At 39.0% G+C, this 18,008-nt stretch overlaps 1 protein-coding gene across 8 annotated transcripts in view; it reads right to left on the reverse strand.

Moving 5' to 3' along the window:
• Window positions 1-18,008, reverse strand: part of TBC1D22A (TBC1 domain family member 22A) — a 421,974-nt gene that overhangs the window by 314,719 nt on the left and 89,247 nt on the right. For all 8 annotated transcript variants that reach the window (XM_039515243.1, XM_039515232.1, XM_039515281.1 and 5 more), the window contains exon 7: window positions 17,840-17,902. In XM_039515243.1, the coding sequence (XP_039371177.1) occupies window positions 17,840-17,902 (63 nt within the window). The remainder of the gene's footprint in view (window positions 1-17,839; window positions 17,903-18,008) is intronic.

Raw genomic sequence — 18,008 nt, forward strand, 5'->3', positions numbered from 1 at the left:
TTGGTGGGACTAATGTGCACATCACACAAATCTCTAGAGGAAAAGAAGCAAACTCAGTCCTTGGCCACCGGGTGAGTACATTATTAGGTAGGTCACTCAGAAAAGGAGTTCCTTAGAAACAATAGCTCTGAGATACAAACTGTCTCATCAAGGATCCTAAAGCCTTTATAATGTAATAATCTTTGAAATATTTCTAAACTGGTCCTTGAATATTGAACTCAGGGGCAGTTCAGTAATATAAATTTTATGAAGGTCAGAGCCTTAGTATTTTCCTTGTCTGCATTAAAAAAGTGAGAAAATGTTTCAGATTCTTATTAGCAGCTCATTGTATGAGGTTGCATCTCAAGAACCATTTGACCAAGTGACCCCAAACCATGCCCCACAAACTCTACCTGAGGCCACATTTACACTATGGGTACTACTGTGGCACAGTTGCATCACTGCAACTATGCTGCTGTAGCTCCAAAAGGTAGACAATTCTGACCTGAACAGAAGGGATTTTTCCCCCCGTCATTGCAGTGAATCCACCTCCCGCAGCAGCTAGGTCGATGGAAGAATTCTTCTGTAGATCTCGCTATATCTACACTGGGGATTAGGTCAGTTTAACTATAGCCCTCCAGGGTGAGGATTTTTCACACCCTTGAGTGACAAAGCTAGGTTGATTTAAATTCTAAGTGCAGACCAGGCCTAAACCCCTGTTACAACATGCTGAGTTTCAAGATGATCCCCCTATGGATGTGGGTTTTAGAGCACTTTGAATGTAAAAATCAGGTCGTCGTCGGGGGGCTATATCTCAGTAACCCCCTTTACCAATAACCCCACACTTGCCCCATCTCTGGCCCTGATGAGGAACTGCAGCTTTCAAAACAACCTAGGCATATAGATTTTAAAGTGTTTTAAAATATTGGCTGAAACAAAAAGTTCCGCCCTTGAAGCAAAACTTCCAAAAGAAGAGACAGCTGCAGCCTCAGTCTAACCTGAAGTAGAATGCAGGTAATTTGCACAGCAGACACAAATCTGCAAAAGGGTAAGACTTGGATTAACAGGTCCTTGGATGGCATTTGGTTTTAATATCTACAAGCATATTGTGCTCAGGCACCCACTGACTGACATCAGGAAAGCCTCTATACACTCTTGCTCACCAAAGAGCAGCAGTCTTACAGAATATGCACAAGTCACTTTCTCTAGTGCAGACCCTAGGTGTTCAACAGTTTATAGATCCAATTCAATCCCTTAAGAACAATATAAAAAGTACTTGCTGGGTGCCAGACACTAGCCAAAATCAAACTTGTTCAGGCAATATAAGTTTTTGTGTCTTTGGGAGGAGGAATAAATGTAGACTGAAAAAAAAGGTACAAAAATGGAGGAAACAGTTCAGATAAAATGCTCAAATGACTCCAAATTTGCACTACCAACACTGCCTCAGCAATGCATAGCAATTTAATACAGTATGAGCATACATGTGAATTTTAGAGCACTTAGAAAGCTCATCAAAGCCTTAACAGCTGACATTTCAAATTAACTCTTGCATGATGAGGGCAGCCCCATAATTAAGTATATTAAATGGAAGACAGAACTACATACTACATCTGGCTGGATGCATATGGATAATATGAGATACAAACCAAGTCATTTGAGTTTTGATACAGTGTAATTTTTTTTCTTTTCTGTTTTCATAAAACTCGATTTCCTGATTTCATCCAGAAGCTGAAGTGCCCAAAATGCTACTAGAAAGGCTATTTGATGTGCCTACTATAGTACTAATTGTGACCCTAAGAACTCCTAAATGCCAACTGGCAAAGGGTTCACTGGTCTACATCTTCTGTTAGGCCTGACAAACTTACTATACCTAGGCACATTGCTGTCATAATATTTATCTGTAAAGAATATTATGTGACTTCATGATTGCATTCTGTATGTACAGATATTTAAGAAGTTGTGTATATGTACTAAAACATATGTTTTAAAACCCGTATCCCAGAGAGAGCTAACAAACAGGTTTCTTCCAGACAAGAGAGATAAAATATGTACCTCTGTCAAATGTAAATTAATCATCATAAGTCAACACAATAGAAGCCAATTTGCATAGGACAACATGAGGATGTGAAATCAACATGAAGTCACCAGGTACTAGAGAAATTACATTAGTGATTTTTATTGACTCTGGGGATAAGAACAATGACTTTGGGGAAATACAAGAGGAGGGCAAAATGACATTTTTATCCATCACAGAGAGCAAAAAAGGACAGCACCTTTTACATCCAATAACAGTCAATCCCAGCCATTCTCAAACTGTGGGTCAGGATCCCAATGTGTGTCATGAAGTCCAAGCTCGAGCTCAACCCCCACCAGGGACAGCGGGGGTCGGGCACCAGCCCTCTCCCCCACATGGGGCAGTGGGGCTCGGGCTCTCCCCCGGGCTCATGTAGTAACTGTTGTCAGAAGAGGGTCACGGTGCAATGAAGTTTGAGAATCACTGTGCTAGGAGATTGCTTTAGGTGAGAAGCTACTTTAGACAAGGATTTTACCCTCTTAAAGCTGAATTTAGTGACAAAGGCTGAATATTACAGGAGGATGCTTTCAGATGAACTTGGGCATGCACATATTGTTAACCTGCAATGCAAAGTAAGGGCTGGCAGAGCTCTGAGGAGATTGTTTGAGTGGCTAAAGACTGGCGGTACCTGGGAACAGACATGCAGTTAAGCACCAGCAAGTCTCTCCTTCATTGAGACAAGAGGGTGAACAAGGTGTCTCAGAGTCCTGGGCACCCCAAGACAAAGCATCGCACTAGTCACCATGGAATCCATTCTCACAGTACGCCTGATTAACCACATGGGAGATTTCCAACTTGATTCCTAAACCAACAACCAAACTTTGGAATGCTGATCTGAAATTAACTACAGAACCTTGTGAGATTTGCCCATTACGTGCCAATTCTTTCTTTGATATGAGTTAACGCATTAGTATTGGGAACTATATGCATGTATCTAAAGGAGACTACTCAATCATCTTAAACATTAACTTTGAATTTCCTTGCTGTAATCACATTAAAGGAATTCAGGCCTTGAATAATTTTCAGTAGGTTTTCATCATATATAGTTTCTTTTTAATTCTAGTTAATACAAAAAGAAAGAGCAAAAAGTAAAAAAAAAAAAAAAAAAATCCTTGCCCCATAAATTCCAAAGTTCCTCTGAACTACATTTTTTCATATAATCTGCACATACATAATAAACTAAAGTGTCTGAAGGAGCTTTTCCAATCAAAAGCTGTCAAAACCTAATTAAATATTTAACACAGACAAATCACAGAATAGCCATCATGACTAAGAAAATTCATTTAAACCATGACTATAACAGTTATTAAACCCTCAAATATGATGCTAATTATGAATACGTTGACTGACAATTGTAGAAGCTCTGGCAGAGGTCCTACAGTTAGGAGAGAGAGTATAATCTTGCTCCCTTTCTTATGGGCCTTGGTTGATTCACTACTCCTCCATTCTTGGATCTTCTATTTTAGTTCCCACTTTAGTCAGCAGAACCTTCACATGACAATTTCCGGTAAAAGTAAATACAGAAGACGCATGAGAGAGGAGGAAATATTCCGTGTTTACTTCCACACAGTGCCCAGGAGGTAACTTTTTCTTAATCTATAGCCTTTGATTGTGTAAATACAAATACAAACATGGACAAGAAATAAAATGCATCATTAACCGATCCCATGGGGAGACAGCTTGGGGACAAACTCAGCGAGCAGGAACAGATACAAAAGCAACTGCAGCATTCACTTTTGGAGACAGAGAATGCCATTGTAACCCACACACTTTCTGGGTGTGGTGTTCTGTCCCATCTAATGCCACAGAGACCACTTAGAGAGCAATTAGCTAACAGCCAGTTGGCTTTTAATATGATCAATATCACCAGGACACACTTCAAGATTCCTGGGTCCTATACATGCCTATCACAACATATGGTGTACTTCATTCACTGCATCAAATGTTCCAACTACTATGTGGATGAAGCCAGTCAATCACTATACTCTCAAATGAACTCTAACAGAAAAATGGTAAGACAAAATACCATGTAGGCAAACACTTTTCACAAAGCGGTCACTCCATATTTGATCTCAGAGTCCCAGTCAAAGGAAACCTTCACAACACCTTCAAAAGGCAAGCCTGGGGACTTAAATTCATAACTCTGCTAGACACTAAAAACCATGGACTCAGAGACATTGTTTTTATGGCTCATTACAACACCCCCCCACACACACTTCCTATTAACCCTCAGTTGCCCACTTCATTTTAAGTGGTCTCCTACACCATGTGTGTACCACTTATGCTTAATCCCAATTTATATTTAGCTGAGACACAATGATTACCTTCCACAGACCTGAAAAAGAGCTCTGTGAAGCTTGGAAACTTGTAACTTTCACCACTAGAAGTTTGTCCAATAAAAGATATTAACTCATCTACCTGGTCTCTCTCATTATCTGGGATCAACACACCTATGAGTACACTGAAGAAAAAAACAAACGCAGTTACAGTACATTAACTCGTACTTAAGAGTGTGCTGTCTGTTTAAGCAATGATGTTACCTGCCAAAGGACCATCAATAAAAAAAGCCCAAAATAATTCTGCCTGTGTTTAGTGAACATACAACGGCCTGGTCTACACTAAGGGGGGGGGGGGCGAGAGAATCAATCTAAGTTATACAACTTCAGCTACATGAATAACGTAGCACTCAGGGGAGTGCTCTAGAGTAGACATGATAAATCGACCCTTGCTGGATCGATCGCTGCCTGCCGATCAGGCGGATAGTGTAGACATACCCAAAAGAATCTGAAATTGCTTTTAACAATGAATCCTTACTGGTTAGCAGTACCTATTAAAGTTCCGTTGACTTACATGATTTTCATGCTTTAGTTGGCAAAAGTGAATTAAAAGTTGTATTCATTTTAACCTACAAGATATCGCTCCTCTTTATGGTAATTTCTACTAAACAATAATTATTAAAATGTTTTATTCTGGCAGGAGCCACTAGTGCTGAAGTTGAGTCTGTCAACATTTTCATTATATAAATTCACATGAAAACTCCTTGGCCGCACAAAGATAATAAGAATGCAACAAAAATTATGGATTGCCTTTTTATACCTCAAACCCCTCCACTTTTAAAAACGAAATGTTACAGTCTGTTCTTTCATGCATACTGTACAGATTAAATAATTAATCTGTTGGAAAAACTAAACAGTAAAATGTCGTATCTAGATTAATTATTAATATCCATTTAACACTCATGCCTCTAGCTGTATTATTCTAAATCAGAAACCTATGGTAGCAGAACAGTTATATTGTTACAATCTTATGTAAATTTGTATGTATACACTTTTTGCCCTTCAGGAAAAAATAGAAATCTAGAAAAGTAAATCAATAATATGCCAGGCATCACAGATCACCAAATACTGTAGTAGAGAGAGTCATCTTTTACCTTAGACACAACAAAGTACACTGAAGATTAAACTATTCCTAGCTCTTAGAGACGTCCACTTCCCTCTGACTTTATAACTAAAAGGGTAATCCACTGGAGAATGGAGCCCATCCATGGAGTATAAGTATGTCTCATTTCTTTACTATTTGAAGTGTTACTTTCAAAGTCTTTTTGGAATATTTTATTTCCTTTGCAGTACCAAATACTGCCAAAAAAGAAAAAAAAGAAAAAAAGTTACCTGAGCTCCTATCCAATTTAGCTTGGCTAAGAGTAGGGCCATACAATATATTTTGCTGAAGTAGATAAAAATATCTTAATTCTATCTCAAATTCACATTTAAAAATTGTTTTAAAACAGAGGCTTAATTAATAATTTAAAAAGAAACACACACACGGTATAGCACGCATCTCTGACAGGATACTGCATATAATTTACTTTCCCCAATGAAAGTTAAATTTTTAGACTAATCAAGTTACGGTGTCCCTTTAACGTTTTTCCCTATATAAAATACACACACACACACGGTAAAATATACGATTTGGGCTTTTGTAATTCTTGGTTAAAAAACTGAATCTATGTGTGAACTGCAACAATGAATAGTTAAATTCACCTTGATTCCTTTAGGAGAAATAATGAGCGTAATATTTTAATCATTCCGTAAAATAGTAATATTGTATACTGTAGTTTGATTGTCTCCATTACATAAAATTATTCCAAAATCTTTAGCTTTGAGTCAATAGGGCCCAGTCCTATTCAACATATTCATAAATGATCCGGAAAAAGGGTTAAACAGTGAGGTGGCAAAATTTGCAGATGATACAAAACTACTCAAGATAGTTAAGTCCCAAGCAGACTGCGAAGAGCTACAAAAGGATCTCACAAAACTGGGTGACTGGGCAACAAAATGGCAGATTGAATTTATTAACATTAAATTTCAGTAATGCACATTGGAAAACATAATCCTAACTATACATACAAAATGATGGGGTCTAAATTAGCTGTTACCATTCAAGAGATCTTGGAGTCATTGTGGATAGTTCTCTGAAATCTGCACTCAATGTGCAGTGGCAGTCAAAAAAGCGAACAGAACGTTGGGAATCATCAAGAAAGGGATAGAAAATATCATATTGCCTCTATATAAATCCATGGTATTTCCACATCTCAAAAAAGATATACTGGAATTGAAAAAGGTTCAGAAAAGGGCAAAAAAAATCTCCATATGAGGAGAGATTAATAAGACTAGGACTTTTCAGCTTGGAAAAGAGGCGACTAAGGGGGGATATGATCGAGGTCTATAAAATCATGAGTGGTATAGAGAAATATATAAATAAGGAAGTGTTATTTACTCCGTCTCACAATACAAGAACAAGGGCCACCAAATGAAATTAATAGGTAGCAGGTTTAAAACAAACACAAGCAAGTATTTTTTCACACAATGCACTGTCAACCTCTGGAACTGCTTGCCAGAGGGTGTTGTGAAGGCCAATAATATAACGGGGTTCAGAAGGGAGCTATATAGATTCATGGAAGATTAGCTATTAGCCAGAACGGGCAGGAATGGTGTCCCTAGCCTCTGTTTGCCAGAAGCTGGGATTGGGTGACAGGGCATGGATCATTTGATGATAACTGGTCTTTTCATTCCCTTTGAAGCACCTGCCATTGGCCACTGTCAGAGGACAAGAACTGGACTTGATGGACCTTTGGTCTGACCCAGAATGGCCATTCTTATGTTCAACAAATCTTTGTAACAATTTACTTTTGACCTTAATAGATTTCTTTTTAAACCTTCCCTTGACACAAACACTTATTCTTGGTCCATCACAGACCTTCCTTTTTTCATAAAAATGCTTGAGAGAATAGTTTTCGGCTCTCTATTATCATTTTTTTATGCAACAATATCCTCAACTGATTTCAGTACTTGTTCATTGTTGGATACAGTACTGAAACGGCTCTCATACATTTAAATTAGTGACTATTTTTTTCTGCTACTTTTTTCCCTATCCCCTTCCTCAGTCTCCTCAGCTTTAATGCTGTCTTCAACACTCTCACAAAGATAAAGCTGAGCTGTGCAGGAGGCAGAGCCTTCTTGGGGCTAGTCCAAGATTGTGAACACATTCCCACCGGAAATAAGGATCATCACAGACTTCAATACCTTGCACTCCAAGTGCAAGGCACACTTCTTTGACCTCTCTAATACAGCATGTACATTAAAAAACAGTACCAATATAACACACTACATAGCACACAATCCAATCCTGTTGGAAAGAGAAAGATGGACCCATGCATGACAGACTTCAGTTACATCATTTAATGCACTATTGGAAGGTACTCGTATTACGATGATAGAGGTATAAGAACCTATACAAAATTACATCCAAGGGCTTGTCCACAGAAACATTTAATTTGCAGCAAGCTGGCATGTGAATCTACCTCTCACTACCCTGCAGCGAATTAGCTTTTCATGTGGACCTTGCTGACGCGCATTAACAGTTGGTTAATGCACTTTGATCTAGTCCTGTTTCAAAGCAGACTAAGTATTTAATCCTGAGTTTTGAAACACAGTTGGCATGGTAAGATGCTTTACAAATTAAGTGTTATTGAATCATACAATTGTTATCTTTGAATCATAGTAGAAAATATATGCCAATGCAGTTAAAATTTGTTAAAAGCTCACACTATTAAAATATGAGGAGAGAGTCAATTATTCAAAACAATTCCTCATTTGAACTGTATAACCTGCCAAAAAATAATAATAATTATAATAATAATCATAATAATAATAATAACCACCACCACCACAAAAATTAAGAACTAAAAGTCAAGACACTGGACTACAAACTAGCTACAACACAGTACGTACCAAGTCAATTATGTACCAACGTAATACCACAAATTCTAAAACTGGAAAAATAGTGTAAGATGCCACAGCATTTGCTCTTTTTAGATTTACATGACAGTATTAATATGGTAGTGCACTTTTATAACATGAAATGATTTCCTGTTCAGTTTGTAATTTCCACTTCAAGTATTACATTTGTTAGAAAATAGGAGTGTATCAACAGTTCATCCACCTCATTAGAATTATATTAATTTACATTCATCTTTATCTTGTCCTCAAATCACTGAACAGTAGGTGACTTGCTAGACAGGAGGTGACTTGTGCATAAAACATTTTAATTTGAATTGGTTTAATTTGAATTGTGTTAAGGAGTTTTTCTTTCCCCCTCCAAATCATAGTTTTCTCAAATCAAAACCTTGTAGCTAAACAGATCTTGAACTGCTGTATTTGACTCTAATGGCTACACTAACATTTAAGGTAATTCTATGTTTATATTGAAACCATGACTATTTTTTGCACATGTGACCCTGCAATCGTTCAACACTAAGATAGACGAAAACACATTCAAAACACTAAGGTTCGGATCCAGCACATGGTATAGTTCCACTGACTTCAGTGAGACCACTTTTACATGCTTGCAGTGGCACACCTACTTCAGTGTTTCACTGGATCAGGGCCTAACTCACAGGCACATTAAATTACAAGGAGCAATCCTGGACTGGCAGGGTAAAAGATTAGATAATTTTTCATACCACAGTTTCTTTTCTGAAATAAAATGATCTAAGTGTTACAAAACTGTAGGAGGTTACATAAAAAAATTCCGGTAAAATCATTTACAATAAAAATATTTTCAATATTTAATCTCAGATAAATTTGCTCTTTTCCATTCCTGTCTCTGGAAACGGTACTACAGATATAATATAGGGATAGTTCAAATGTTTAATATTTACCTTTCTATATCCCATTGCCTATTGCACAACCTTTTGTGTATTTTTAATCTGTCTCCATCTTTTCCCAAGAATCCTTTCTTTGAGCTTTTTTTTTTTTTAATTCCTTTTCCTTCATCCTTGTGGTAAGTGTTATCTAAATTCTTGCTCCATTCCTTTGGACATATCCTCTGTCTTTAACCTATGGTATCTGTTTTATTTTACTCTTCTCCTCGTTCCTTCTTCTCTTCACTGAAACAAGTAGTGAGTTAAATAAAACAGGATATAGAACTGGGACTGCTCCTCTACCCTGGGATGTCTGGTTACCCTAAACTAAAGCAGAGCTGGTAAACTGCTGATCAAAACACATAGGAGAATCGTAAAAATAGGAGGATGAATTGGTCCCCCTGCCAATTTCCTTCCCAGTACCCAAAACCAAAGGATCTAACGAAAACCATAGCATACTGGGAATAATATCTCAACGAGAAGGTAGGGAAGGTGGGGCAGTGCCTTAAATACAGGTGGGGGTTGGGGCATGTAATTGGCATGTAAAGCCAATGGGTGGCAGGAAGTGTTCAAGAAAGCTCTCCCATTTCCCAGGCAAGACCTCTGCATGTGCTCTAGGATGGGAAAGGAAGGAATAAATGGAGAGTAAAAGGCACCAGTACAGGTGAGCGTGCTTTCCACTCCATTCCTTAGGACTCCAGAGATTAGCCATGTACCTGCCATTCAGACACCCACCTCCACGGAGACACGACATTTGACTGGTGCAGCAAGGAGGGGATTTTTTGAACTGTAGCCAATTTGCTATCAAAATAAGCCCAAAGGTGGAAAAATGAATTATGAGATGAATAAACTCAAAAACTCACAAAAATGTGTCCTATTGCCAACTTTATTATAGGTGGAGCTGGTAGCACCACCTATTAAGTTTGCCCAACTCCTCCCATTACAAGTCCCTTTTTCAGTTGCAACATTTGCCAAAGTTTAATCATTTTAACTGAAATTTAACACATCAACTATCTGCCTTAGGCTGGATTTCCACCACCCCCAATTTCAGCCATTTCCAAGAAAGAGGCTAGGGAAATAACATGCTTTTTCCCACATTTAAAAAAAAAAATGCATCCACTAATTTTGCATGCCCACTTCGAGATTCCTAGGACGTCATTTTTCAGAATACTTAACATTCTACAAAACTTCATATGTTTAAAAATACAGCTCACATTGACTTTACTTCCAATTATGAGTGTTCAGTGCTGCTGCAAATCAGATCCCAAGGTCTCGAGTCAAGCACCCCAGAAATGAGGAAAACACAATTAGGGACCATCTGTGAAGTCTGATTTAAAAGACCAAGTTAGCATCAAAAGGGAATACTGACAGAAGCAGGAATAGAATCTATTTCTCCAACGCAGCATTCAACCGTCTTAGCCATGAGAACAGTTGTATTAACACAACAGAAACTTCCTTCTCTTCTTACAATGTTCTACCTCATTTCACTACAAACCTGCCAATTTCTACCAACAAAAGAGGCAGTGGTGCAATGGACAATGGCCTCCTTCACTACACAGCCCTCATTCATCTCCAAAGCAGGTCCATCCTGTGAAGCGAATGAGGCAGGGGTCCAAACAGAAAAAAATAAAGATTGTATAATACATATGTACAAGGGAGCCAAATCAAATCAATTATGGTGGGTAACCATAATTCTAGCATTTACTTATTTTGAGCACTTAACTTTGTAATCTTAATTATGTTTTTTAACATACGCTTTTGTGTAATACACAGAGCAAATTTTTTTTAAATCTGAACAACATTTTACAAAAGAATAAGGGAAAATCTACAGAAAACCAAAATTGATATGGTGATGCTGTATAAAAGGGAAGATGACCATCTACACTAATGTGGTCACAACTTTAACAAAATTGTGATAAACTTGTACAAAGAATGCCTTGTGAGGTATCCTTGAAAAGGTTACGATCTGCTGTATATTATCTCATTACAATGGATGTATTGACACTGTGCATGGAGTTCTCAAATTTTGCTGTATGTTTGTGACTCAAACACATTGTGATCTGAGAAACGCCCACAGGTTAGATCTTTAGAAATAACAGAGGAGCTGTAAATAAGTATGTCTCTACGTCAACCCCAAAACACACCTCAGATGACACCATATAGGCAAAAGTGCAAGCTAAAATGTGCAATTTGTATGAGGGGCTGGTGGACGAACATGTAGGGCATTGGAACTGTGTGCCCCAGCACCTAACCCCAAGACACAGCTGATTTTTCCAGGAAAGGGGGGCCAAGATACAAAAGGTGGGAACAAAAGGCCCCTGGCCACCTCTTTCCTACCACATCTCTGGACTGTGGAACTCTGACAAAGGAAATTTTAAACGAAGGACTGAGGTCCTCAGAACCATTCTGGGAAACTAGAGAGACTTATAGAAACAAGCAGATATAACATCCCTGCTAGCATTTTGGATTTATAAACTCTAATTCATCTGTAATGTACTTTAACCTCTGAAAGAGCTCATCTCTTTTCTTAGTAAGCTAGCTAACTAAGGATTGGGTACAGCAGGGGTAGGCAACCTATGGCACGCATGCCGAAGGCAGTACACAAGCTGATTTTCAGTGGCACTCACACTGGCCACTGGTCTGGGGGAGGCTTTGCTGCCAGCTTGGGGTCCCAGCCGCCTCCCCGGGGCTCTGCAGCCTCCCCCAGCCGAGGCCCACTGGCCCCAGCCTGGGGCAGTGAGGGGTGCAGACAGGGGCAAGAAGGGGCGCAGCTCAACACCTCCACCTTTAAAATATCCCAGTACAATGGAGCTGGAACAATCAAGTCCTGATTTGCTGCTTACATCACTATCACACCACGTGAAACAGCACACTGCGTTTGACGTCCGTGCCGTCTGTCACGATTTTCTTTTCTCCACTGTAAGTTGAGGGGTACATTTGACGAAATGTCAGCTCCTAAGAAAACAAGTTAGGCTGAAATGAACAGACATCTTTTTGGACAGACATTTGGATTTATTCAAAAGAGGGACTGTGCTGTTTGTGCTTTCTGTTGTGAAAGTGTTGTTTATTGCACATCAAATGTTCGATGACATTTTCAAAGGAAGCACAAGAAAACCTTTCTTGACAAAGCAGACAAGATTGAATTGATCAAAAAGGCAGTAGCAGGATATGAGAAGCAAAGCACTGTTTTTAAATGCTTAAGTGTAAGTAAAAAACAAGCCACAGAAGGAAGATACAAGATTGCACAGTGCATTGCAAAAAATGGAAAGCGGTTTACAGATGGGAAATATAAAAATGTTTTTTTCAGCAGTTCGGAGGTTTTGTTCAATGATTTGCCAGATAGGATCACATCTTTATCTAGAAGAAAAGAACCGCCTGTCTCTGCCAGAACAGTTGAGAGAGACAAGCAAAATGGCAGAAAACATTAACGAAAAGCAGACAACTGCATTAAAAGACACAGCAGTGTTTAACGTTGCAGTTGATGAGAGCGTGGATATAAATGACATTCCACGTTTGGCAGTTGTTGAAAGATATTGTGCTTCCAATGAAATCCAAGAGGAACTTTGTTCCCTAACACCCCTGGATGGAACAACAAAGGGGGAAGATATAGTGGAAAGTTTTGTAAGCCATTTTGAAGAATGAGGAGTTGACATCAGAAAAAATATTGTGTGAGACAACAGATGGTGTTCCTGCCATGGTCGGACAACACAAGGGATTTATAAAATTACTTGAAGATCAAATTGTCCGCCTGACAGTCAAATTTCACTGTATCAACCATTAAGAAAATCTGTGCGCTAAAATTTCTAATTCAGAGCTTAATAATGTGATGAATACAGTGGTGCGAATTGTGAATTTCCTTGTTGCTCGATCTGCTTTGACTCTCAGACAGTTTCAAGCACTTCTACACGAGATGGACAGTGCTTATAACGACATTCCACTTCACAGCAACATTCAGTGGCTAAGTCGTGGCAAGGTTTTGGTGTGCTTTGTAAACTGTTTTGATGTAATGAAGGCCTTTTTGTCAGAAAAAGAACAAAACTACCCTGATCTGGATGATGACAAATGGCTGTGTAAGCTCATGTTTCTAACTGATATCACTGCTCACCTAAACGAACTCAACCTCTGTCTCCAGGGTGCAGGGCAAACAGTTCTGGATCTTTATGAAGCCTGGAAGGCATTTGTTGTAAAACTCGAATATCTCGAGAAAAAACTGCTACTTTCACTACTTCCAGCAAATAAAAGAGCTATCAACACACTGCACTATCAGTGACGATGAGATTGGAATGTACATGCAAGAATAGGAATCAGAATTTTCTGACAGATTTCAAGACTTCCAGTGATTTGGCCAATGCTTTCTTCTCTAATTAAATCTGAAAAGTGCAATGAAAGTGACTTGGATTTGTCTGTATTTCAGTGGATGGGTGTTGAAGATTTCAAAATGTAGCTCATTCAGTTAAAAAGCTCAGAATTGTGAGCATCAAAGTTTGGAGTTCTGCAGAGTGCACTTGAACCTACTGAGAGAGATCATGGGGCCTCTATTCTGACCTGCTGGATGTCCCTGCCAGTGAAATTTAACTGTTTGAAGATAATTGAGTTTGCAATGCTTTCAGCATTTGGATCCAGATACCTGTGTAAACAAGTATTTGCACACATGAAATCTGTCCCTCTCGGAGCCGGTTAACAACCTATCACTCAGAAGCCTGTGTGCAGCTTCAAGTATCCAAATACGTGCCAGACATTGGAAAACTCAGCAAGGAAAAGCAAGCGCAAGGATCACACTAAACTGATAAGATCTGCATTTTAATTTAATTTTAAATGAAGCTTCTTAAACATTTTAAAAACCTTATTTACTTTACATACAACAATAGTTTAGTTATATATTATAGACTTATAGAAAAAGGCCTTCTAAAAATGTTAAAATATATTACTGGCATGCAAAACCTTAAATTAGAGTGAATAAATGAAGATTCGGCACACCACTTCTGAAAGGTTGCCAATCCCTGGGGTACAGCATTATTTTTGGTGTGTGATCCAAAGTATCTATTGACCTAGGTAAGTGACGTGCCACCTGGGCCTGGAAGAACCTAATGTGTGGTGAATTTAGTATTAATAACTTTCATTATAAAGTCCACTTTGCCTGGGTGGTAATAAGTGGCTGGAATGCCAAAGGATACCGTCTGTACTCTGTGGTAAAACTAGTATAGTGGTCCAGCAGTGAACCTTTACTGCTGGCTTGGTGAAATCAAATGACAGAATATACCACCAGTTTGGGGTGGTGTCTGCCCTATTTTCTGACAGTCTGCCCTGAGTTTGGCTCTCTCAGTTGTGACCCATTCCAGATACGGTGACAGATATACCTGCTATAAAAATTACTTTAAGTGGAATAAAAACAAGATCTGCAAGTGAGTTAGTAGTCACAGTCAATCCTGGACGCCCCATCATCTCTGGAATTGGCACTCTCACTGAAGGACTGTCCGGATATGTGGACTCTCTACTCAGACCCTACGCCATCAGCACTCCCAGCTATCTCCGTGACACCACTGACTTCCTGAGAAAACTACAATGCTTTGGTGATCTTCCAGAAAACACCATCCTAGCCACCATGGATGTGGAGGCTCTCTACATAAACATCCCACACACTGATGAAATACAAGCTGTCAGGAACAGTATCCCTGATGATGCCACAGAATAACTGGTTGCTGAGCTCTGTGACTTTATCCTCACGCACAATTATTTCAAATTTGATGACAATATATACATCCAGACCAGTGGCACCGCCATGGGCACCCACATGGCCCCACAATATGCCAACATTTTTATGGCTGACCTGGAACAATGCTTCCTCAGCTCTCGTCCACTCTACCTATGCTACATTGATGACATCATCATCTGGACCCACGGGAAGGAGACTCTGGAAGAATTCCACTATGATTTCAACAGCTTCCACCCCACCATCAACCTCAGCCTGGACCAATCTACACGGGAGGTCCACTTCCTAGACACCACGGTACAAATAAGTGATGGTCAAGTTAACACCACCCTATACCGAAAACCCACCAATCGCTATGCCTACCTTCATGCCTCCAGCTTCCATCCCAAACACAACACAATATCCATTGTCTACAGCCAAGCGCTGAGGTATAACCGCATTTGCTCCAACCCCTCAGACAGAGACCAACACCTACAAGATCTTCACCTCGCATTCTCAAAACTACAGTACCCGCACGAGGAAATAAGGAAACAGATCAACAGAGCCAGACGTGTACCCAGAAGCCTCCTGCTACAAGACAAGCCCAAGAAAGAAGCCAACAGAACTCCACTGGCCACCACCTACAGTCCTCACCTAAAACCTCTCCAACGCATCAATAGTGATCTACAACCCATCCTGGACAACAATCCCTCGCTTTCACAGGCCTTGGGTGGCAGGCCAGTCCTTGCCCACAGACAACCCACCAACCTGAAGCATATTCTCACCAGTAACTGCACACCACACCATAGTAACTAACTCAGGAACCAATCCATGCAACAAACCTCGATGCCAACTCTGCCCAGATATCTACACCAGCGACACCATCACAGGACCTAACCAGATCAGCCACATCATCACCGGTTCATTCACCTGCACGTCCACCAATGTAATATATGCCATCATATGCCAGCAATGCCCCTCTGCTATGTACATCAGCCAAACTGGACAATTCCCACATAAAAGGATAAATGGACACAAGTCAGAAATTAGGAATGGCAATATACAAAAACCTGTAAGAGAACACTTCAACCTCCCTGGACACACATGAGCAGATTTAAAGGTAGCCATCCTGTAGCAAAAAAACTTCAGGACCAGACTTCGAAGAAAAAATGCTGAACTTCAGTTCATTTGCAAATTTGACAACATTAGCTCAGGATTAAACAAAGACTGTGAATGGCTAGCCAAGCAGTTTCTCCTCCCTTGGTGTTCACACCTAACTGCTAGAAGAGGGCCTCATCCTCCGTGATTGAACTAACCTCGTTATCTCTAGATGGATTCTTGCCTGCATATTTATACCTGCCTCTGAAAATTTCCACCACATGCATCTCACGAAGTGAGTATTCACCCACGAAAGCTTATGCTCCAATACATCTGTTAATCTATAAGGTGCCACAGGACTCTGTCGCTTTATTCAAGTCTTGGTGCACCAGAAATTATAGGAACAAGTGGGCATGGTGACGTTGCAGGTGTTCACATGTAATATTTTGCCTTAAAACTTTTTTCCCCAAAATGTGAGTGACATCACAGTAAAGAATGCTTCTACTTTGAAACGTGACTAAATTGGCATTGTAGGCATTCCATATCAAATGTGCTCAGTTTACAAGTAAAAAAATATTTGGAATTTTAAATTTTGGGAGGTGTGATGCATTTTGGGGAAGAGCACGGGATGGGGTTGAGAAGAGTTTATTGAGTTTGGTTACTTGTTTTTTAACTGTCAGGCCTGCTAATCCAACTTGGACTCAAAGACAAACTGGATTCCTTTCCTCACATATCACCATTAGTAACAGAGGTCCTCCAGATGAAATTAAGCCCTCAATTACAATCTGTGTAACCCCCCTGTCTTCAGATTATTCATTCACAACAGTTGCTGTGCAAGAACAGAATTCAGCTCACTCAGTGTTAGCTTTGCAGTGCTAACTGAAATAAAAAGAAAAAAGGCATTTTTTTCCACTCAAGGAAATTGATACTTTTTTTCAATATACACAGGGAGCAGACCCGTTGAATAAAAAGATCCCATGTTTTTAGTCTGTTTTCAAGAACAACACTTATATTTAGGCCAAAGATGTCCACTGTAAAGATTTTAAGGAGTTCAAAGGAACACTTGTATTCCATGATAAAATTTATAACCTACAAACAGCAACTGAAAAGAGTTTAACAGTGAAGAAAAAACAAAGTATTTAGACCAGATATGTAGGAATCTATTTTACATTTCTAATTAAATATTTGTAAGTACTTTTTTTTTAAAAGTACAACACTATGTATGTATGTAGTATTTAAGTATTACAGACAGAACAGCTTTAAATTACTGGGGGGGAAACCAGAGACATTAATAACTAAAACAAACCAAAACCAAAACTAACCTAGGAGGAGGAACAACCAATAATACAAGAGAATGGAATATAAAAAATAAGCCAGGAAAAAAAGTAATAATTTGCCATCACAGACTATGCTATCAGACAAAGTGATTTAGAGTAATGTTGGGCAGCATGGGATACATGGGTCATGGAAAAGAATGGCATTTGATAAAGTGACCACAGATGATCAACAAAAATTGTTTATCAAAAAAGCAAATGGAAAAACTCAAACACATTGGGGCTCAGTCCAGATGACACCATTCCTCCCTTTGACCTTTCACTGGTGTTCTCATTTTTTCAACATTATTCTCAGGTTGCAATTATATCTCGTCTCTATATTGATTATTTGCTTTTCAAGCATTGTTCTCAAGCCAAGATGGCAATCATATGTATAATGTAATTACTAATAAAAAAATATAGCGTCTGGGGTACTAAGAAATTAATTATCTAAACAGCTAAAATTACTTGACAACAATTCTTACCTCTGTTACTTTGGGCTGAAGTCTTAAAGATTCAGGATTCATACGAGGGATATCTATGTGAATCTAATTGAACAGAAACATTTTAGGAAAAAAAATCAGTAAGTACATACAATTTATTTTTTTAACATTATTGAACTTGCATTTTTTCTTGACTGTTTTTGTTAGAATA

This window comes from Mauremys reevesii, linkage group 1 (genome assembly GCF_016161935.1).
Source record: "Mauremys reevesii isolate NIE-2019 linkage group 1, ASM1616193v1, whole genome shotgun sequence".
NCBI classification, from domain to species: domain Eukaryota; kingdom Metazoa; phylum Chordata; order Testudines; family Geoemydidae; genus Mauremys; species Mauremys reevesii.